The following is a 22,499-nucleotide window of genomic DNA, read 5'->3' on the forward strand; positions in this document are numbered from 1 at the left end:
AGCGGAATCTGGCAAACCCAATTTGATAAAAGGAACATTTGATATGGGAAACATTTTGTTAGAATTGAGTCAAAATATAAAATCACTGTTTTTTAAAAAAATTACCAGGCAAGTTGTGAAAGACATACGCAATGCTTACTTTCTCTGATGCTCACCCTACCCCTGAGTTTCCTTCCACTGTTGACTGTGACTCCATTCCTAGTTTAAACCATACCTCGGATTCCCTCTCCACTGCAAATCATTCCTGATGGGGCTTGGAGGGGAAGGGAAAATGTCTGCTTTGCATATACCACTTGATGATTAAAAAACGTTAACAATTTAATAATTTGGCTTTTAGGGCAAATGTCCTTCTGAATAGCGTTCTGTTAATGCATTCATAATTAAATGGTTTCTTTAAAATCTACTAAAAGTGCCGGGCGCAGTGGCTCATGCCTGTAATCTCAGCACTTTGGGAGGCTGAGGAGGGCGGATCACCTGAGGCTGGGAGTTTGAGACCAGCCTGACCAACGTGGAGAAACCCTGTCACTATTAAAAACACAAAATTAGGGCGTGGTGGCACATGCTACTCAGGACGCCAAGGCAGGAGGATCGATTGAACCCAGAAGATGGAGGTTGCAGTGAGCTGAGATCGTGCTATTGCACTCCAGCCTGGGCAACAACAGCAAAAAACTTTGTCAAAAAAAAAAAAAAAAATCTGCTAAAGGTATTCCAAGTGCTTTCTAAACAAGTGAGAGATCTTAGGGAAGGATCCCAGTTTAGAAAAAAGAAAAAAGAGGTCCCAGAGGGGAAAGAAAAAGGCAACTTTATCCCAGAAGAAATACTCTAGAGTTTTTATGAGGCTATGGGTAGTCTGTCTGCCTGGAATTCTGCCCTTTGGGGTACTTCTGCCATCCCCTGTGGTTGTGGTAAACAGTCACAGCACCATGCCTGCCTTGGGTGTAACATGTAGGCCACGGCACAAGCATCTCAGTATCTCTCTCCTGTCCACATGATCCTACAAGCAGACTGACCCCACAAGCAGTTTGGGGCTGTGTTAGTCTGTTTTCTTTTGCTATAACTGAATACCTGAGACTGGGTAATAAGTGTTGGGAAGTCCAACGTTTAGGGGCTGCATCCGGTGAGGACCTTCTTGCTAGTGGGGACCCTCTGCAGAGTCCCAAGGTGTTGCAGGGTATCATATGGTGAGGGGGCTCACTAGAAATGGCCACACTGGCTTTTCTAACTGACCCACTCTTGTGATAACCAGCCCACTCCCTCAAGAATCCGTTAATCCATTAATCCATGAGTGGGTTAATCCATTCATGAGAGCAGAGCCCTTCTGACCCAATCACCTCCTAAAGGTTCCACATGTCAGTACTGCTGCATAGGGGGCAGTTTCCAACACATGAACTTTTGGGAGACACATTCAAACCAGAGCATGGCCTCCTTCCATGGGGTCTAATAATACGGTCCCTGGGAGAGAATGTCTCTGGGTCTTCTTCTGGGACCGTGGACTGCAGGATGTTGGGAGCCTGGAGCTGCTGGTGGCCATCTTGCCACCGTGTTGACAGTCAGCAAGCCCACTTCAAACTTCCTAAGCCAATAAGTTCCCTTTTAACTTAACTTGGATCAAGTCTGTTTTCTGGCAGTCACAACTAACAGACCCCAAACATTGTTTTCACACGCATGGGGATCCCAAGACTGCTTAAAGGGAAGTCTGCTTATTGACAGCCCCTGCCCACTTACCCAGAGCCCACAGTCAGACATTCCACTCAGGAAAGAGATCCTATGTGTAAAGAAAAATTCTCTCACTTCAGAGAAAACCTGTACCAGCTATCCTTTTCTACTAATCAACCAAATCCTCTATTTCTAAAAGTCTCTCGATGAAAAAGAGATGCATATCTAGGCACCCATATTGGTGAAGTATCTGACCCAAAGTTTCCAGAAATAAAGGACTGAGATACAGACTGCATATCAGATCTTTAACCAACAGAACTGCATGCTGGAAGACAAAGGAGTGAGGTCTTCAATATTCTGAGGGGAAAAAAATGAATTTGTACCTAGAATTCTCTACTCAGCCAAATTAGCATGTACAAGCCACATTGATGGAATTGAATTGTCCAGGGAGGTGTGTTCCTCAAGAATTCTTCTATGTTAAGTGGGAACCAGGGTGCACAATGAAGCCTGATAGGTGATGCACAGAAGAGAAGTAAAACTAACAAATCTGAGGAATAGACGTAGCTGCTTCAGGCAGGAGGGAGAGGATGCTGGAGGAGTTCGCACAAGCGTGCAGGGAAGGTTCATTAGAGGAGAGTCAGCAGCAATGCTGGAACAGTGGGGAAGAACAGACTTGGTGGAGAGAAGAGGTGAGAGGGTATTTAAGAGACTGTAGGCAGGGCATGGAGGCTCACACCTGTAATCCCAGCACTTGTGGAGGCTGAGGCTGAAGGATTGCTTGAGGCCAGGAGTTCCAGGCCAGCCTGGGCAGCATAGCCAGACCCCATCTCTAACGAATAAGACAAAGAAAACGCTGGATGTGGTGGTGCATGCCTATAGTCTTAGCTACTTGAGAGGTTGAGGTGGGAAGATCACTTGAGCCCAGAAGTTCAAGGCTTCAGTGAGCTCCAATTGCACCACTGCACTCCAGCCTGGGCGACAGAGCAAAACCCTGTCCCTAAGAAAAAGAAAATAAATAAAAAATAAGCCAGGTGTGGTTGCTCATGCCTGTAATCCCAGCACTTTGGGAGGCTGATGCAGGATCACTTGAGCCCAGGAGTTCGAGACCAGCCTGAGCAACATGGCAAAATCCTGTCTCTACTAACTAACTAACTAAATAAATAAATAAATAAAATTTGGCTGGGCATGAGCAACATGGCAAAATCCTGTCTCTACTAAATAAATAAATAAAAATAAATTTGGCCGGGTGTGGTGGCATGCCCCTATAGTTCCAGCTACTCAGGGGGCTGAGATGGGAGGATCGCTTGAGCCCAAGAGGCTGAGGCTGCAGTGAGCTGTGATCTTGCCACTGCACTGCAGGCTGGGTGACAGACGTGTTTCAAAGAGAGAGAGAAAGAGAGAGACACTATGGCCTATCCCAGAGCTCAAAAGCGGAAGGGAATCCTCAAGCACTGGGAGGAAAAGATGGGTGTGCATGGCAGAAAAGAATGCAAGCTCACGCCTGTAATCCCAGCACTTTGGGAGGTTGAGGCAGGCAAATCACGAGGTCAGGAGTTCAAGACCAGTCTGGCCAACATGGTGAAAGCCTGTTTCTACTAAAAATACAAAAAAATTAGTTGGGCATGGTGGTGGGCACCTGTAATCCCAGCTCAGGAGACTGAGGGAGGAGAATCTCTTGAACCTGGGAGGCGGAGGTTGCAGGGAGCCGAGACCATGCCATTGCACTCCAGCCTGGGCAATACAGCAAGACTCTGACTCAAAAAAAAAAAAAAAAAGTGCAAGCTAGAGGATAATCAGAAAAAAATAGGCTGCTGAAGTGAAACTGACTCATGCCTCAGTATTTTCAATCCTAAAATCAGGATACTGGTAGTACCTACCTCAGAAAACTGTTAGGATAATTACGTGAAATAATATATCTAAGATACTTAGCTTAATGCTGGGAACAAGTAAAATTCAGTAAGTATCAGCTCTTATTACATAAGTTGTCCCAGATCACACAGCTAGTAAGTGGGTAACTAGGATTTGAATAGAATAACTTTTCTGACTCCAAAGCCCAGCTGGCCTCTTTACGACTGTGCTCTAGTGAGTAATAGCTATCGTTTACTGAGCACAGTGCTCCACGCTCTACAATAGTCATCTCATTTAATGCTTATCACCTCCCTGAGCTGAGCAAGACTATCTTACACAACAGGAAATCCAGCATCATTTCGCTCCCTTGCCCAGGTTCACCTGCCCAGCTCCAATGCCCTCTTCCCAACAGCACAGTGGAGTCAGGAGGTTTGGGTCCCAGCCCACATCTGCCACAGATCAATCTGCATTGCTGAGCCTCAGTTTTCTCATTTTTTAAATAACAGGGGCTGGAACAGAGAATGATCTCTGAAGGGTCTTTTTTTTTTTTTTTTTTTTTTTTTTGAGATGGAGTCTCATTCTGTTGCCCAGGCTGTAGTGTAGTGGCATGATCTAGGCTCACTGCAAAGTTTGCCTCCCGAGTTCAAGTGATTCTCCTGCCTCAGCCTCCTCAGTAGCTGGGATTACAGATATGCATCACCACACTTGGCTAATCTTGATATTTTTAGTAGAGAGATGGGGTTTCGCCATGTTGGGCAGACTGGTCTTGAGCTCCTGACCTCAAGTGATCCACCTTGAGGTGGATCCACCTGTGTTGGCTTTCCAAAGTTCTGGGATTACAGGCATAAACCACTGTGCCCAGCCAATCTCTAAGCTCCCTTTCAGCTCTAATGTTCTAGGAGGGTGTATTTGTTTAAATCAGACAGTGCTTCAGGTAGGAGAGAGGGATCCTGAGTCAGACAGGATCCCTATCCCCATCTGACTGCAAAACATCCAACAACAGAGATCCAGAGGCGCCGCGGGTGGAGTCCAGGTCTCTAAAGTGTTAGTCATCGTCTGCTCCCACTCCCCAGGGACCAGCAGGGATATGATCCAATTATACTGAATTGATGAGGGACCTCCAGGGTGATGAAAGGGAGAGGAGATATCAGAGGACACAATGGGAGACCTAAATCATTCAGCCTGGTGAAGAGAAGCCAAGAAGGACCTGCCTTCAAGTCTCCAGTGAGTGTGGTAACTGGTAGGGTGATAACAAGAGGCCAAAGCTCAGGGTACTGGGCCCTGGTTTCTGGGCCTGGCTCTGCCACTAAAAGCAGTATGATCTTTGGTTGACAAGTTATTTCTCACATGAGCACAAGAAGAAGAAGGAGAAGGAGGAGAAGGAGGAAGAAGAAAGAAGAAAGAAGAAAGGAAGAAGAAGAAGAAGGAGAAGAAGAAGGAGGAGAAGAAGAAGGAGAAGAAGGAGAAGGAGAAAGAAGAAGAAGAAAGAAGAAGAGGAAGAAAGAAGAAGAAGAAGAGAAGAAGAAAGAAGAAGAAGCAAGAAGGAAAGAAAGAAAGAAAGAAAGAAAGAAAGAAAGAAAGAAAGAAAGAAAGAAAGAAAGAAAGAAAGAAAGAAACAAGTTATTTCCCTTCTCCAGTCTTGATTTCCACATCTGAAAAATCAGGGAAGGCTGGATGCAGTGGCTCACGTTTGTAATTCCAGCTCTTTGGGAGGCAGAGGTGGCCAGATTACTTGAGGTCAGGAGTTCAAGACCAGCCTGGCCAACATGGTGAAACACTGTCTTTACTAAATATATAAAAATTAGCCAGGCATGGTGGCAGGCACCTGTAATTCTAGCTACTTGGGAGGCTGAGGTAGGAGAATCACTTGAACCCGGGAGGTAGAGGTTGCAGTGAGCTGAGATGGTGTCACTGCACTCCAGCCTGGGCAGCAGAGTGAGACTCCATCTCAAAAAAAAAAAAAAAAAAAAAATCAGGGAAAATTTAAAAAACCCACCAATTTATATAAAGACATGTATAATATTATAGCTAAAAACTAGAAATGGGAAGAACTGCTCAGTGGACTGGGAAGCACGGAGCTGATGCAACAGAATCTTGAAATGCGATTTGGAAAGTGGAATAACTAACATTTATTAAGCACTAACGACATGTCAGGCACTTGGCAGAGAGGTCTTTAAATGCAAAATCTCATTTAATATCCTCAAGGGTCTTCTGAAGTAGGTATTATCACCATTCTTCCTTTTTTTGAGATGGAGTCTTGCTCTGTTGCCCAGGCTGGAGTGCAGTGGTGAGATCTCAGCTCACTGCAACCTCTGCCTCCTGAGTTCAAGCAATTCTCCTGTCTCAGCCTCCTGAGTAGTTGGGACTACAGGAGCATGCCACTACACTTGTCTGATTTTTCTATTTTCAGTAGAGACTGGGTTTCACCATGTTGGCCAGCCTGGTCTTGAATTTCTGGCCTCAGGTGATCTACCCGCCTTGGCCTCCCAAAATGCTGGGATTACAGGCGTGAGCAACTGTGCCTGGCTACAACCATTTTTTTCAGATGAGTTCACTGAGGCCATGAGATGTTAAGTCATCTAACTAGTTTACACTGATGATGAAATCAGGACTCAAATTCAAAGGTTCATCTGACTCCAGAGGTTTGTGCTACAAACCTTTACTCATACACTGCTGTTGCACTGTTGGATGTAAGAAGTGTAAGAAATAGAGAAGTAGGCCAGGCATGGTGGTTCACACCTATAACCCCAGCACTTTGGGAGGCTAAATCCGGTGAATTGCTTGAGTTGGGGAGTTCGAGACCAGCCTGCACACCATGGTGAAACCCTATCTCTTACAAAAAATACAAAAATTGGCTGGGTGTGGTGGTAAGCCCAGTACTTTGGGAGGCTGAGATGGGAGGATTGCCTGAGCCCAGGAGTTCAAGACCAGCTGGGGCAACATGGCAAGATCCTGTCTTAAACACACACACACAAAATTAGCAGGGTATAGTGTCATATGCCTATAGTCCCAGCTACTAGGGAGGCAGAAGCAGAAGGATTGATTAAGCCCATGATCTTGAGGCTGCAGTGAGCTGAGATTGTGTACCACTACACTGCACTCCAGCCTGGGCAACAGAACAAGACCCTGTCTCAAAAAAAAAAAAAAAAAAAAAGGAAATAGAGAAATGCATATACGTAACAGTATTAAGTGGGAAATAAACCTCAAGAGTGATTGTGGGTCAAGTGCGGTGGCTCATATCACCAGCGGTTTGGGAGGTTGAGGGAGGCAAATCACTTGAGGCCACAAGTTTGAGACCAGCCTGGCCAACACGGTAAAACCCTGTCTCTACCAAAAATATAAAAATTAGCTCGGTGTGGTGGTGGGTGCCTTAATCCAGCTACTCGGGAGGCTGAGGCAGGTGAATCGCTTGAACCTAGGAGGCAGAAGTTGGAGTGAATTGAGACTGTGCCACTGCACTCCAGCCTGCGTGACAGAGTGAGGTCCTGCCTAAAAAAATAAGAGTGATTGTGATAACATAAGAATGTTGATGTCAACATTAGATTTGGAAATTTGTAAATAATACACAGTTTAGGATGCTGGGAACTTTTGGGGTCACTACAACTCAGATATTTATGCTTAACCTTTTTTTTTAAATTTATAAGCTAACCTTTAAAATTTTTTTTTCTGAGACAAAGTTTCCCTCTTGTTGCCCAGGCTGGACTGCAATGGCGCGATCTCGGCTCACTGCGACCTCCGCTGCCCCGGATTCTAGCGATTCTCCTGCCTCAGCCTCCTGAGTAGCTGGGATTACGGGCATGCACCACAATGCCCAACTAATTTTGTATTTTTAGTAGAGATGAGGTTTCACCACGTTGGTCAGGCTGGTCTCGAACTCCTAACCTCAGGTGATCCTCCCGCCTCAGCCTCCCAAAGTGCTGGGATTACAGACATGAGCCACCGTGCCTGACCCTATGCTTAACTTTTTGGTAGTAGAGATGATGATAATATCTGAGTGAGCACAGATGATAGGGCCTTTCTAGTCCTAATACGGAACTTTTAAGATAAGCAGACGAGGAACAGCTGCCCTTCTTCACCACTGGAAAGATTGGAAATCTGACCACACAGCTCCTGCCTCAAGCTTTTCAGTTACTTTGTATTGCCTTCAGCATCAGTTCTCAACCTTGACTGTAGACTGGATCACTTGAGAAACTTTTAACATAGACAATGTCTAAGTTTATTCCCAGAAATTCTTATTTAATTGCTATGGCTGTAGCTTTGGCATGGGGAGTTCTGAAATCTCCTCAGGAAATTCCAATGTGTAGAAACATTTGAAAACCACTGGCCTAGGGGATAAAGCCACAACTCCTTCACTTGGCATTGAAAGCCCCTTCTGATTTCTTAGTATGCTCTCCTATAGGTTTTATTCTCCAATCCAGTTACAATGTCCTGAACACGTGGAACCTTGTTTTTTACATGCCTTTACCTTATTTCCTCTGCCTAGAATGCCTTTCTTCCCCCTCCATCCATCTGGAAAGCTCCATTCATCTTCAATACTGTGGCAAGCCAGCCTCCAACATGGCCACAGTCATCCTTACCTCCTGGTTTTCATGTTCCTATACATGATTGTCATATTCCTGTATAGTCCTCTAACTACACTGAATAGGGCTGGCTTGTCTAATAACATAATATTGTAGAAATGATGATGAAGTGTGACTTCTGAGGATGGGCTATAAAAGAAACTAGCTTCCATCTTACTCTCTCTTGGATCTTCTGCTTTGGGAGAAGCTATCTGCCAAGTCTTGAGCATCAGTCCTGTGGAAAGCACTACATGGTAAGAAACTGAGGCCTTCTGCCAACAGCCATGTGAGTGCACCATCTTGGAAATGGATCCTCCAGCCCCACTCAAGCCCTCAGATGATAATAATCCTGGCTGATGTCTTGGCTGCAGCCTCAAAAGAGACCTTCAGGCAGAACCACCGAACTATGCCACTCCAGAATTCCTGAGCCATAGAAAATGTGAGATGTGTGTTGTTCTAAGCTGTTAAAATTTTGGAATAATTTCTTATGCGGTAATACCACACTCAAGTATGTGACATTCTGTGAGGCCTTAGCCTTCTCCCTTGCTGAGGTGAACTAACCACCCTGTGCCACTTCTGAGCCATATATATCCCCTATTATAGCATTCATCACATGAGCCCTAATGTTGACCAGCCCTTCTTGCCCTTAGGTTCAATTCCACGAGGACAGGGCTGGCCATAGTGCGGGCATCAGTAAGTGCTTGTTGAATATAGGAACATGCATGAGAACTGCCCTCTGAGTCATTTCTCATAGGTCTTCTAGCCCAGTCTTCTTCTTATACAAAAACTTCAAAAGCTGTGTGTGGAGCCCATTTCTTCTTATACAAAAACTTCAAAAGCTGAATGTGGTGGCACACACCTGTAGTCCCAGCTACTTGGGTGGCTGAGGCAGGAGGATCGCTTGAGCACAGGAGTTTGAGGCTGCAGTAAGCTATGACTGTGCTCTTGCACTCCAGCCTGGGCAACATAATGAGACCCCATCTCTCTCTCTCTATTTTTTTTTTTTTTTTTTTTTGAGAGGCAGTCTTGTTCTGTTGCCCAGGCTGAAGAACAATGGCATGGTCTTAGCTCACTGCAACTTCTACCTTCTGGGTTCAAGTGATTTTCCTGCCTCAGCCTCCCAAGCAGCTGGGATTACAGGCACCCATCACCATGCCTGGCTAATTTTTGTATTTTTAGTAGAGATGGGGTTTCACCATGTTGACCAGGCTGGTCTCAAACTCCTGACCTTGTGATCTGCCCGCCTTGGCCTCCCAAAGTGCTAGGATTACAGGCATGAGCCACCACACCCGGCCTGAGACCCTATCTCTTAAAAAAAAAAAAGACCCCAAACTCCATGATACAGTTGCCAGAAATCATGGCTGTCTTGGCGAAAGGGTGGGTCCTGAGGATTTTCTTAATAATCCAACAAAATTGGCCAGGGGTGGTGGCTCAAGCCTGTAATCCCAGCACTTTGGGAGGCTGAGGTGGGTGGACGTATCACGAGGTCAGGAGGTTGAGACCATCCTGGCTAACACAGTGAAACCCCATCTCTACTAAAAATACAAAAAATTAGCCAAGTGTGCTGATGGGCCTCTGTAATTCCAGCTACTAGGGAGGCTGAGGCAGGAGAATCGCTTGAATCCGGGAGGCAGAGGTTGCAGTGAGCCAAGATTGCGCCACTGCGCTCCAGTCTGGGTGACAGAGCAAGACTCTGTGTCGAAAAAAAAAATAATAATCCCACAAAATCCTGGCATCCACAGATGTATCTAGAACACTGGACTACAAGTCAGAAGACCTGGTTTTTAATTCAAGTCTGCCAACTACCTGCTGAACTTTTTTGAGCTCTGGTTTCCTCATGGACCAAATAACTTAAGGCCTCTTCCAATTCTAAAGTTTAATAATTCTGTATTTTCAGCTAGCAATTGCTCTTATTTCATAAAAGAAAATAGACTAATAGGCTTATACCATAGCAAGGATTCTCAAACTTCACTGCATATCAGGAAGTAATATTCCTCGAACTTACACACACATACACACTTGGGTCCTCCCTCCAAACCTTCTGAATCAGCATCTCTGGATTCAGAAGGCCAAGACGGACCTATCACTTGAGGCCAGGAGTTTGAGACCAGCCTGGCCAATGTGGTGAAATCCCATCTCTACTAAAAATACAAGAATTAGCTGGGCATGGTGGCAGGTGCCTGTAGTCCCAGCTACTTGGGAGGCTGAGGCAGGAGAATTGCTTGAACCTGGGAGGCGGAGTTTGCAGTGAGCCAAAATCATGCTATTGTACTCCAGCCTGGGCGACAAAGCGAGACTCTGTCTCAAAACAAAACAAAACAAAACAAAAAACCAAAAAAACCCCCACTGACTTTGGAGCCCAACGATTTAGGTTCAAATCCTGGTTCTATCACTTACATGCTGGGTGACTTGGTTGGGCTAGCAAATCTTTCTGAATCTCACTTTCCTGATCTAGAAAATGAGGCTAACATGCACCACCTTACTGGAATGTTGCTAGGATTAAATGATGCAATGTATGTAAAACACTTAGCAGAATATCTGGCCAGAGTAAGTGTTCATTAAGTAGTAGCACATTAGGACAGAACCAAAATATAGCACTTTTTATAATTAACAGCAACATAAATGTACCCAATGCTTTGACATCTTACATTAAGCCCATCCCTAATCCCACCCAAAAAATTCTGAGATGGGAAGGCAGATGCCAGTGACCCTATTTTGCAGAAAAAGAAACAAAGGCTCAGAAAGATTCACTGGCTCCAGATCAAACAAAAGAAAAATGTCAGAGTCTGGATTCAAACCTGGGTGTGATTCCATGAAGATGAATAATTATATATACACACTTGGCAGGCTGAGCATCTCGGGGCCATCTGGCTTAACAGGCTGAAGAGGACTATATTTCTGAGGAGCTTCTTTTTTTAGATGAAAGCAAGATGGGAAAAATAAGCTGGCAAACTGCTTTCCTTCATTTTCAACAGTGGTGTGATTTGTGCTCAGTTTTGCCCTCCTTCTAACTCCCAAATGCTACTTGTCCATGCGACTTATAAGTTTGCTCCAGCTGTCTTGGCTGTGCTGCTGCTGGCTCTGCCCTGGCCCCACAGCTGGGACTGGGAAAACCAAAAGAAAAGGAAGCAGAGACAGCTGGAGAGGTCAGAGGGCTGGGTGAGCTCCAGCTGTTCCCAAGTTTGGCTGGGGAATGAGAGCTGATGGGGGGCCAGGGCCAGGGGTCCCTGTCCCCCATGTCAATCAACAGGAGGATGCTCTTTCCTGTCCAACAGATGGGCCCTGCTCCTGGAATAATGTGATAAAGGGCAATACTAAATGTGGCACAGACTGGATTTCTCTTGGGGAACAGGAGGCCAAGAGATCAAATGTTGGTCTAATTTAATCAAGAAGGCTTTCACGGAAGAGGTGGGATTAGAACTGAGCCTAAAGCATTAGCAAGATTTAGATGTACAGAAAGGAGGTGGGGAAGCCCTGCAGGCAAGAAAAACCTCAGGAGAGCTGGACGCAGTGGCTCAGGCCTGTAATCCCAGCACTTTGGGAGGCCAAGGTGGGCAGATCACAAGGTCAGGAGTTTGAGACCAGCCTGGCCAACATGGTAAATCTCCATCTCTACTAAAAATACAAAACTCAGCCAGGTGTGGTGGTGCATGCCTGTAATCTCAGCTACTTGGGATGTTGAGGCAGGACCATTGCTTGAACTTGGAAGGTCGAGGTTGCAGTAGACCAAGATCATGCCATTGCACTCCAGCCTGAGTGACAGAGCAAGACTCCATCTCAAAAAAAGAAAAGAAAAAAGAAAAAAAGGAAAGGGAAGTCCTGGAAATCCGTGACAACTCAATGACAGAGACGTGAAATGCCAGAACTGACAGGGCCTTAAGAGACTGGCTAATTCAATAACCACCAACCCATGTCCCAATTTACAGATAAGGAAGTTAAAGTCGAGAGAGGAAAACTACACACACACACACTCGTCACAGAGGGTGCAGGTGACAGAGGCAAGAACCCAGGGCTCCAGACAACCAGTTTGGTCCTCTTACCATCAGATCATCTTGCCAGGCTGGTATTTTCATGCAAAAGTGGTGTTTCAGGTAGATCTGGCAGCAGAATGCAGTGGGGAAAGAGAGAGGACAGTCCAGAAGACTGCAAAACGAGCCCAGGGGTAAGCTGAGAGGACAGCAGGCTCAAACAAGATGGAAAGGATGGGCTGTGTGGGAGAACTACCAAGAGTGAAGAAACAGGAGGACTTGGCAGGAAATCATGAGGGAGGGAGCTGTGCAGAGCCAGTTCACCGGCCATCTGCAGGCCTGGGTGTTTCTCCCGAGGAGGTCACAAGGCATTCTGACCCCCTCACCTGGTGTCAAAGGCAGCAGACAAAAATTAAAACAACTAGCCTCTGCTCCAAAGCCCCTGTCCCCAGCTCCTCCCTCTGGCCAACGTCTCCACAGATCTCTGCTTCTCCTTTTTGATATTTTAGGATCTTCAGTTTGCAGCTGATGCATAGATGTATGTGTTTGGATGATCTGGTGTGAAATTAAAACTCAACCAGAACCGAAGAGTGTATACTCTTCCAGGTGGAAAAGAAAGCAAGGCTAGAACTACGGTGGAGACTTTGATTTTTCATGTGAGGAGCAGGGATAGCAGAACAAAGAGAATGGGAAACTGCCTCTCCACCTAGTTCCATCCAGACATGAGGACACAATGGTAGTAGGTGGGTGGCAGTTAGGAGGGTCCACTTGAAGAAGGTAACCATGAGACTATCGAAGCTGGAATAAAAATTTAGACCAATGGTCACGCATGGTGGCTCATGCCTATAATCCTAGCACTTTGGGAGGCTGTGGCTGTGGCAGGAGGATCACTAATCCCGAAAGTTTCAGACCAGATTGGGGAACATAAAGAGACTCAGTGTTTATAAAAAAAAAAATTTTTTTTTAATTAGCCAAGCATGGTGGTGCATGCCTGTAATCTCAGGTACTTGGGAAACTGAGATTCCCAAGGAGGATAGCTTGAGTCTGAGAATTCAAGGTTGCAGTGAGCTATGAACGCACTACTGCACTCCAGCCTGGGTGACAGACCAAAAAACAAAGCAAGAAAAAGAAAGCAAGAAAGCAAGAAAGCAAGAAAGGAAGGAGGGAAGGGAGAGAAAAAGAAAAAAGAAAAAAAGAACTTAGACCAAGACCATTGGGGCCATTTAGTGCAAGGGCCTCTTATACCTAACCTTATAGCTATGTAAGGAGGCCCAAACTAAACAAGAGTGTTAATAGCTAATGTTTATTAAGCCCTTAATATAGCCACCCTGCTAAGTGCTTCACATGTATTATTTCATTTAATTATCACAACCAGGCTGGGCATGGTGGCTCATGCCTGTAATCCCAGCACTTTGGGAGGCTGAGGTGGGCAGATCATGAGGTCAGGAGTTCGAGACTAGCCTGGCCAACATGGTGAACTCGTCTCTACTAAAGATAGAAAAAATTAGCCAGGTGTGGTGGTGTGTGCCTATAATTCCAGCTACTCAGGAGGCTGAGGCAGGAGAATCACTTGAAATGGGGAGGCGGAGGTTGCAGTGAGCCAAGATCACGCCATTGCACTCCAGCCTGGGCGACAGGTCCAGACTCTCGAAAGAAAAAGAAAAAATAAAAGAAAGGAAAAATTATTACAACTGCTTTATGAGTTAAATATGATTAGAATTCCCATTTTACAAATAAGAACATTAAAGGCCATAAAAGTGAATGGATTAGCATAAACACAGGGCTAATAGTGTTGGAGCTGTCTGATTTCAGAGTGTGTTCTTAGTTCCTGAACTGCTTACATCTGTAATCCCAGCACTTTGGGAGGCTGAGGCAGGAGGATCACTGGAGCCTAGGAGCTCAAGACCAACGCTGGCAACATGGACAGAACACTGTCTCTACAAAAAATAAACAAAAAATTAGCCAGGTGTGGTGGTACGCACCTGTAGTCCCAGCTACTTGAGAGGCCTAGGTGGGAGGATGGCTTAAGTCTGGGAGGTTGAGGCTACAATGAGCAGTGATCATGCCACTGTACTCCAGCCTGAGCAACAGAGTGAGACTGTCTCAAAAAGAAACGAACAAAAACCCCATCAACCAAGTACCTGACCCACAGTTTCTGGTGAAGCTGTTTTCCCCCGATCCATTTCTCAAGAGTGTTGAGGATATCACTGAAACTCAACACAGGTCATATAGAAGTTGCTGAAGATTTTGATATTTTTTAGTTAATTGATTATGAGATTAATACATTCCCTATATTCTGAGAGTTTGAAGAAATGGGAGAAACTGCAAAGCCAAGTATGTATATTAGGGATGATAGCACAGCAATTAAGAGCTCAGATTTTACAGCCTGGCATGGTGGCGTGAGCCTGTGGTCCCAGCTACTTAGGAGGCTGAGGCTGGCAGACGGATTGAGGCTGGGAGGTCAAGGCTGCAGTGAGCTGTGATTGTGCCACTGCACTCCAGCCTGGGTGACAGGAGACCATCTCAAAACAAAACAAAACAAAACAAAAACGCTTGGCTGGGCGCGGTGGCTCATGCTTGTAATCCCAGCATTTTGGGAGGCTAAGGCGGGTGAATCACCTGAGGTCAGGAGTTCGAGACCAGTCTGACCAACATGATAAAACCCCTTCTCCATTAAAAGTACAAAAATTAGCCTGGCGTGCTGGCATGTGCCTATAATCCCAGCTACTCTGGAGCTGAGGCAGGAGAATTGCTTGAACCTGTAAGGTAGAGGTTGCAGTGAGCTGAGATCACACCACTACAGCCTGGGAAACAAGAGCGAAACTCTATCTCAAAAAAAAAAAAAAAAAAAACCTGAACTTTGATGCCTACGTCCCAGCTTTGCCAAAATCTTGCTGAGAGCCTGATGAAATCAATTCTCGAAGCCTCTGTTTCCCCCTACATAAGACCAATGCCACCTGACCTGGTGTGGTTACTGTGAACAGTAAGTTAAATGATGCATGTCAGCCCAGAGCACAGTCCTGACACACAGTGACAATCATCTTCGGCATCCTCATTGTCACTGTGCCCTGCAGCTATGGCCAGGGACAGCTGCCCTCTGTACCTGGCTTTGAGGGGAAAGTGACCTTCCTAGTGAGGATGAATCCCAAGCATACAGTATGGCCTCTCCTGTCCCTCTGTGACTTTGTGGGCCTAGGGATAAGTGTTGCTCCAGAAAAAAGGGGCATAGGATGAAGGTCCCCACAAGGTTAAGACATGGAGTTGGAATCCATCATTTGACACTTCAAGAGTCCAACAGAATTTTTGAGGAAGGGCAAGATGGGGAGCTGTGTCAGAAGGCACAGTGGAAAGGGTTTGGGGATTACATTAGGGACACAGCAAGAATCCAACCAGCCTTAGTCTCATAAGTGCAGGAATTGAAAGGGATATTTACTTATCTTCCTTCCTATCTGGCTTACCATCTCATGCAAAGAAACTTCACATTATACCACTAGGAAGCCTCCTTGGAAACAGAGTCCTGCAGTGGGATGGGGAACAGGAAGATGCCAAAGAAACCCAAGACATCCTCTTTCTGGAAAAGATTCACCAGGATGCAATTTATCAGCACATGTCAGTTACCATCAGGATTTCCTTGCTTATCTAAAGGCCATTTATCAGGTGTCCTAGTCCCCTGGAAGCTAACCAAAAACCAGAACGAGGGACCAAAGGCCTTGTGATACCCCTTCTGGAGCAGTCAGAGGATTACAAAGCCCATGCACTAAAGGTGAAGTACTTTAGCTGCAAGAGAGTCCCTAAAACCCTCTCTCAGTGACTACCTTGTTTTCCTTTAGACTCAGTTTTAAATAATGTGGCTGATTTATCAGTCCATTGCAGAGCGAAAGTCATAAACTTGAAGTGGCCAAGGGCTAGGGGCTGGCTCACTGAGGAGCAATGGTTGCAGCCTGACCACAAGCGAGACAACACCAACTCTGAAGAGCAACATAGCACAAGGGGCAACTCCATGTAGGTCAAACAGCTACACCCACCTTCCTAGATCTGAGGGTGCCACTTCTCTGACATGAGACCTGGCCACAATATTTTGACTCTCTTGGGATGGCATGGGATGTTAGGAATGGCCACATGGCATGCTTTGGCTTATGACACGTGAACAGAAATAATGAGAGTCACTCCCAGGCAGAAACTCTCAGAGCTAGCAGGTGATTCATCAGGCTTTGTTCCTGCTCCACTATGGTGAACAGCAACACTTCCAGATAATGGCAGCTCTACCAGCCTGGATCCTAGAGTGAGGATAAAAATCATGCAGAGCTGAGCCTGCAGCCAACCAAAGAGGACAAGTGGCATGGGCAAGAAACAAATTTTGTTGCTTTTGGGGTTGCCTGTTACCACCATACAACTTAGTCTATCCTGACTGGAACATCCTAAAAGTTGAATGAAGTCAGCTCACTTTGTTTAAAAAGTGTGTGTTACTTTTTTGGTAGATTATCATTCAAAATAATATTATATTTTGCTGCCTGTAGGATAATTTTCAATTATATGGAAATTCACCTACTTTAGTGTTTGCTGGATAAATGAGGGATTACCAGAACATGAATCAAATGAAGGAAAGGATCTAGTTTCTGAACCACTCCCGTCACTAGGGAGGCTCCAGGTCTCTTGTTCACGGTTTTGTAAAATCCACCTGCATTACTTATGGAGCTAAGGTGGGAGCTGGGTCTCACGTGCTACTACTGCCAGAACTGGCCTCCCAGCATTTGCGGAACCAGCATAAGGGTGGCGTATACTCGGGATTGGTCTACGGCTGGTTGTGCAAATGCTGAGGGGCTCTGGTGCCCAAGTGGTAGTTGAAAGGCCCCATTATATATCTGTGATCTCATAGAAGGAAATCTATGGGCTGGGTGTGGCAGCTCACACCTGTAATCCCAGCACTTTGGGAGGCTGAAGCGGGTGGATCACCTGAGGTCAGGAGTTTACCACCAGCCTGACCAATATGGTGAAACCCCATCTCTACTAAAAAAAAATACAAAAATTAGCCAGGCATGGTGGTGTGTACCTGTAGTCCCAGCTACTCAGGAGGCTGAGACAGGAGAATTGCTTGAAACTGGGAGGCAGAGGTTGCAGTAAACCAAGATCACGCCACTGCACTCCAGCCTGGGCGACAGCGTGAGACTGCATCTCAAAAAAAAGAAAAAAAAAAGGAAATCTATGATGTGTTCTTGAGTAAAAGAGCAAGCCAACAACTTCTTGGGAATATATAGTCATTTTAAGCATACATGGCACATTTACAACACTGATCTCACACTAGGCCAACAACCAAGTTTCAACACATTTTGAAGGATGGAAACCATATGGGTCATTTTCTCTGACCACAAAGTAATTAAGCTAGAAAAGAAAAACGGTAACTAGAAAAATCTCATGTTTGGAAGGTAGGAAATACACTTTTAAGTAACCCATGGGTTACACATCCTCTCACTTAATACTTCTAACTATTCATAATGCAGACCCTCATTTTAGAAACGCAGGAGCTGAGATACCATTTGCTCAAATTTACCCATTAGTGGTGGAGCCAGGACTCAAGACCAGGCTCCATAACTCTAGAGCCCAGGGCTTTAATGATACCCTTCTTACAGTATGTCTCATGGGAATTCACAGATCCTCCCACACAGCCTCAACAATCTGCTGTTTCACCTCTTAGAAAGGCCAGCCGTTGAGAGGTGGAGACATAGGCCCAGCTTGCTCTTGTGGCCCTGACCATGGGCCATTGTGTAGAGATACATTTCCTTTTTGCTCGTGCCTACTTGGACTGAGGCACGAAGTCTTGAGCAGTGGAGAGGGGAGTTTCAGTTTGATGCCCCCCAAACAGCTTTGAACTAGATCCCTAGGACAACTTCCTTCCTTTAAAAGTTTTTTTCCCACATGGGTCCAAGTGGTAAGTGAACACAGAAGAAAGACAGAAGGAAGCCAATTCCAGATGGCTCTCCATCTTGCTCTAATGCAGATTAAACAGAAAATTCCAACATAACATTAGGCAAACATGAGTATTAATATCATTCACATTATAAATGGAACAGAATGGAAATTCAGTCTGTATCTGACTTAAATTTGGGGCAAGGGCCTCAGAGCCAGAAAACAGACAATAAAAGCACCCTGATTCTGAGCGAGTTGGAGGTTTGTAATGTTTGAGGTAAGAAACACAACTAAGGTATTCCTAGGCCTCTCTGGGAGTGGCCTTCTGAGTTTTTAAATTTTATGTAACCCTCTCTCTCTCTCTTTCTTTCTTTTTAAGTTGGAGTCTTGCTCTGTCACCCAGGCTGGAGTGCATTGGCATGATCTTGACTCACTGCAACCTCCACCTTCTGGGTTCAAGCAATTCTCCTGCTTCAGCCTCCTGAGTAGCTAGGACTACAGGCATGTGCCACCATGCCTGGCTAATTTTTTTGTATGTTTAGTAGAGATGGGGTTTCACCATTGGCCAGGCTGGCCTTGAACTCCTGGCCTTAAGTGATCCATCTGCCTTAGCCTCCCAAAGTGCTGGGATTACAGGTGTGAGCCACCACGCCCGGCCTTCAGTTTATTTTTAAGATGGGGTCTTGCTCCACTGCCCAGGCTGTAGCTGAGTTTTAACTGACCAAACTACTTGCCTGTTGTGGCAAGGGCCTGCAAATGGCCATTTAACACTGTTGTTCTGTCATCTTCCCCATCTCAACCTGCTTGTGTTGTTTCCTATTAAGGTACATTTTTAGCAAAGTGCCCAAAGACATCCAGAGCTTCTGAGGTACCTCTTTGTACCTCAGTTTCTCTCCCTGTACTGTGAGAGCCATGCTGTCTGCCCCTCTGTGGGCTCACAAATACAACTTACTACTGTAAGTATAAGTAGTACTATGTTTCATGCAATGAGAAGACTTGGAAATAAATAGAAAGTGGGATCACAGCCCATACCCTAGAAATTTACCTAAAGTGCTCAGACTTCACCAAGTGGCCCTGGGGAAGGAAAAGGCTAAGAGATAGGGAGAGATAGTGTTGGGTTGGACTAGAGTTTCTGATGGTAGGAATTTTCACTCCATCCTTTGGCTTCATCTCTTCCACTGAAGCAGCACTGGCCATGGGTGAGGGAATGAGCTCGCTGGGCTAAGTCTTTACACCCAGGCCTCACAGTGCTCAGCTCGGGGCTTGCATTTCCCCCAGTCCCACTCTACTGCTTATTCCCCACTCCATCAGGACTAAGGCCCCAGAAAGTCTGTTGGTCAATAAGTAAGTGATCCCAGTCCCAAAGTGATTTGAAGATCAAGTCTAAGATCAAAGCACCCAGTTATCCAAGTAGCAGTGTAATTACACCTTTCAAGCTGTGAAAAGGGTCATGTTGACCACTTCCTGATAGGAGCTCATGGCTGCCCCTGGGTAGCTCCCAAATGGAAACTTGGTTCAAGTGACCTTTACAAATGGCCAGTTGTGCCTACAGGCTGGACAGATAGTGGGGGGCCCCAGGGGTGAGCGACGGTCCAATGCCTTCAATAAGGTTGTTCCATTGATCATAGTCTTCTTTCAGGTCTGAATGGGAAAAAAACAAGAAGGTTAGGCAAATCATTGTGATGTTTTGTCAAAGAGAAGCTGTCAAGGATTGAGGGGGTCATCCTAGAGACAGGAGCACCTGGGATGCCAAAAGGACTGGTTATGGTGGGGTTGTATGGTGGTGGCGGTAATGATAACTATGATTTATTCAGTGCCTTTATAAATAACTTATGTAATCCATAACAATTCAATAACAATAATAATAACAGGGGGTAAGATTTATTGATGGAGAATTCATTCTAGGGGTTGTATTAAATGTTTTACATTCGTGGTTTCATTTAATTTTCACCATATCCCTATGAGCTAAGTATTACTATTAGTCTTATTATATATTTCAGGAAACTGAGGCTCAGGGAAGCTACCTGATTTGCCTAAGGTCATTACAGCTGTTAAATGGTAGAGACAGAATTCAAACCCAGGTCAGAAAGTTAGAGAAGGCTGGGCATGGTAGCTCATGCCTGTAACCCTTGTGCTTTGGGAGGCTGAGGCAGGAGGATCACTTGAGGCTAGGAGTTCCTAGACCAGCCTGGGCCACATAGCAAGACCTCAACTCTATAAAAAAATAAAGAAATTAGCTAGGTATGGTTGTGTGTGCCTGAAGTTCTAGTTACTCAGGAGGCCAAGATGGGAGGATTGCTTGAGGCAAGGAGTTGGAGGCAGCAGTGAGGTGTAATAATGCCACTGCCCTCCATCCTGGGCAACAGGACCCTTTTTCAAAAAAAAAAAAAAAAGCAGAGAAAATAAAAAGTCTAGTTCCAGGATCAAGGAGGTTACTAGGCAAAAAGCAGTCTCTGACAGCCCAGTCTGTGGGTGCAAATCCAGGGTCACTTCAGTGAAGGCCAAGAGCAACAGGACAGCAACATCATGGAGCAGCATAACCCCGGGAATGACTCGAGAGGGGGTTCCGAGCTCACAGCTGGTAGGGCTAACTACCCGGCAAGAACAGGCACAAAGAGTCCAAGCCCTTGGGCTGAGGAAACAGGGGAGGCTGAGCAGATCTCCTTCCTCAAAACAAACAGACTCTCTGGGGCAGAAGGCAGGGACCACTCTCATGCATTTTTGGATTCCCAGTGCCCTGCCAGGAACCTGGCACAGAATAGGCCCTTGACGTATAGTGCTACATAGTCATTAATTCAAAAAACAATGAGCATACCCACTATGTGCCACACTCTGTTCTTGGAGCTAAAAATATATCCACAAACAAAACAAATGGCAACTGCTGTTCTCACGGAGCTCATCGTCTAGTGGGCAGAGACAAACAATACACATAGTAAATTACACAGGATGTAAAAAGGGAAGAGGTGCCCGCCGAGGGAAGCACTGGTGGTGGCTGGAGGTTGGGTTCGTGAAGGGAGGGAGGAAGGGCCCAGTGTTTTAAAAAGGGTGGTCAGGGTGGGTCTCACTGAGAAGGTGAGATTTGAGGCAAGGCTTGAAGGAAGTAGGAGTATACCACGAGACTACCTGGGAGGAATGTTCCAGGCAGAGGGAGCAGCAGTGCAAAGTCCCTGAAGCAGCAGCATTCCCGGAGTGTTTGAGACTCATGTGGTGAGAGTGAAGTGAACCAAGGGAAGAACAGCAGGGGAGGATGCCAGGAGGGACTGGAGGTCACATTCCATAGACTTGGCAGGAAAATGGAGTCTGGGTTTGACTCTTGGAGAGACTGGGAGCCACTGGAGAATTCGGAGCAGAAGAGTGAGGTCTCACTAAATTCCTTAAAGGCTCACTGTGTCTGCTCTGTGAAGAAAAGATTCTTCAGTGCTTGCTTGGCAGCACATACACTAAAACTGGAACAATACAGAGATGAGCACAGCCCTTGCACAAGGATGACATGCAAATTCCTTAAGCATTCCATATTTTTAAAGAGAAATAAACAAATAAATACCATGATTTGAGGGAGCCAAAATAATAATTAAATAAAGAAATAAGGCTGGGCACAGTGGGCTAACACTTGTAATCCCAGCACTTTGGGAGGCCGAGGTGGGTGGATCATGAGGTCAGGAGTTCCAGACCAGCCTGACCAACATGGAGAAACCCCGTCTCTACTAAAAATACAAAATTAGCTGGGTGTGGTGGCGCGTGACTGTAATCCCAGCTACTCAGGATGCTGAGGCAGGAGAATCGCTTGAACTTGGGAGGCAGAGGTTGCAGTGAGCCGAGATTGTGCCACTGCACTCCTGCCTGGATGCCAGAGCAAGATTCCATCAATAAATAAATAAATACATACATAAAATAAAAAAATAAAATGACTCTTCAGTAAAGTTTCAGGACACAAAATTGGTATACAAAAATCAGTAGTGGTGATTTTTCTGGGTGCACTGGCTCATACCTGTAATCCCAGCAGTTTGGGAGGCTAAGGCAGGAGGATCACCTGAGCCCAGGAGTTTGAGACCAGGCCAGGCAATAAAGTGAGACAAAGAAACAAACAAAAATATCAGTGGCATTTCTATACACCAATAACAAGCTGAGAATCCAATCGTGAACTCAATCCCATTTAGAATGGCTACCAAAAAAATCTCAAAACAAAACCTAGGAATACATTTAACCAAGGAGGTAAAAGATCTCTACAAAGAGAGCTACAAAATACTGATGAAAGAAATTGTAGATGACACAAATAAAAGCAAAAAACATCCCACATTCATGGAATGGAAGAATCAATGTTTTAAAAATGACCATAATGCTCAAAGCAATTTACAGATTCAATGGAATTCTTATCAAACTACCAACGTCATTTTTTACAGAATTAGAAAAAAAAGTCCTCAAATTCATGCGGAACCAAAAAAGAGCCTGAATAGTCAAAGCAATCCTAAGCAAAAAGAACAAAGCAGGAGGCATCACATTACCCAACTTCCAATTATATTACAAGGTTATAGTAACCCAAACAGCATGGTACTGGTATAAACAC

General features: G+C 45.4%; 1 protein-coding gene and 1 non-coding gene across 17 annotated transcripts in view; one reads left to right on the forward strand and one right to left on the reverse strand.

Moving 5' to 3' along the window:
• The window catches only part of PAFAH2 (platelet activating factor acetylhydrolase 2), a 62,860-nt gene that overhangs the window by 4,590 nt on the left and 35,771 nt on the right, over window positions 1–22,499 (reverse strand). For 7 of the 16 annotated variants that reach the window (XM_035308204.3, XM_035308205.3, XM_035308201.3 and 4 more), the window contains one exon: window positions 17,273–19,576. The exons of 1 other annotated variant lie outside the window; for it this stretch is intronic. In XM_035308204.3, coding sequence (XP_035164095.1) covers window positions 19,482–19,576 — 95 coding nt within the window. In that variant the 3' untranslated portion in view covers window positions 17,273–19,481. Of the gene's footprint in view, window positions 1–17,272; window positions 19,577–20,750; window positions 20,839–21,058; window positions 21,332–22,499 lie in introns of those variants that run through there. 8 more of the 16 variants (XM_054258947.2, XM_054258951.2, XM_078330769.1 and 5 more) reach the window with 3 other exon arrangements.
• On the forward strand, window positions 21,353–21,455 carry LOC118143375 (U6 spliceosomal RNA). Its single transcript, XR_004727601.1, has one exon. It is a non-coding gene; the product is annotated as a U6 spliceosomal RNA (small nuclear RNA).

This window comes from Callithrix jacchus, chromosome 7 (genome assembly GCF_049354715.1).
Source record: "Callithrix jacchus isolate 240 chromosome 7, calJac240_pri, whole genome shotgun sequence".
NCBI lineage: Eukaryota > Metazoa > Chordata > Mammalia > Primates > Cebidae > Callithrix > Callithrix jacchus.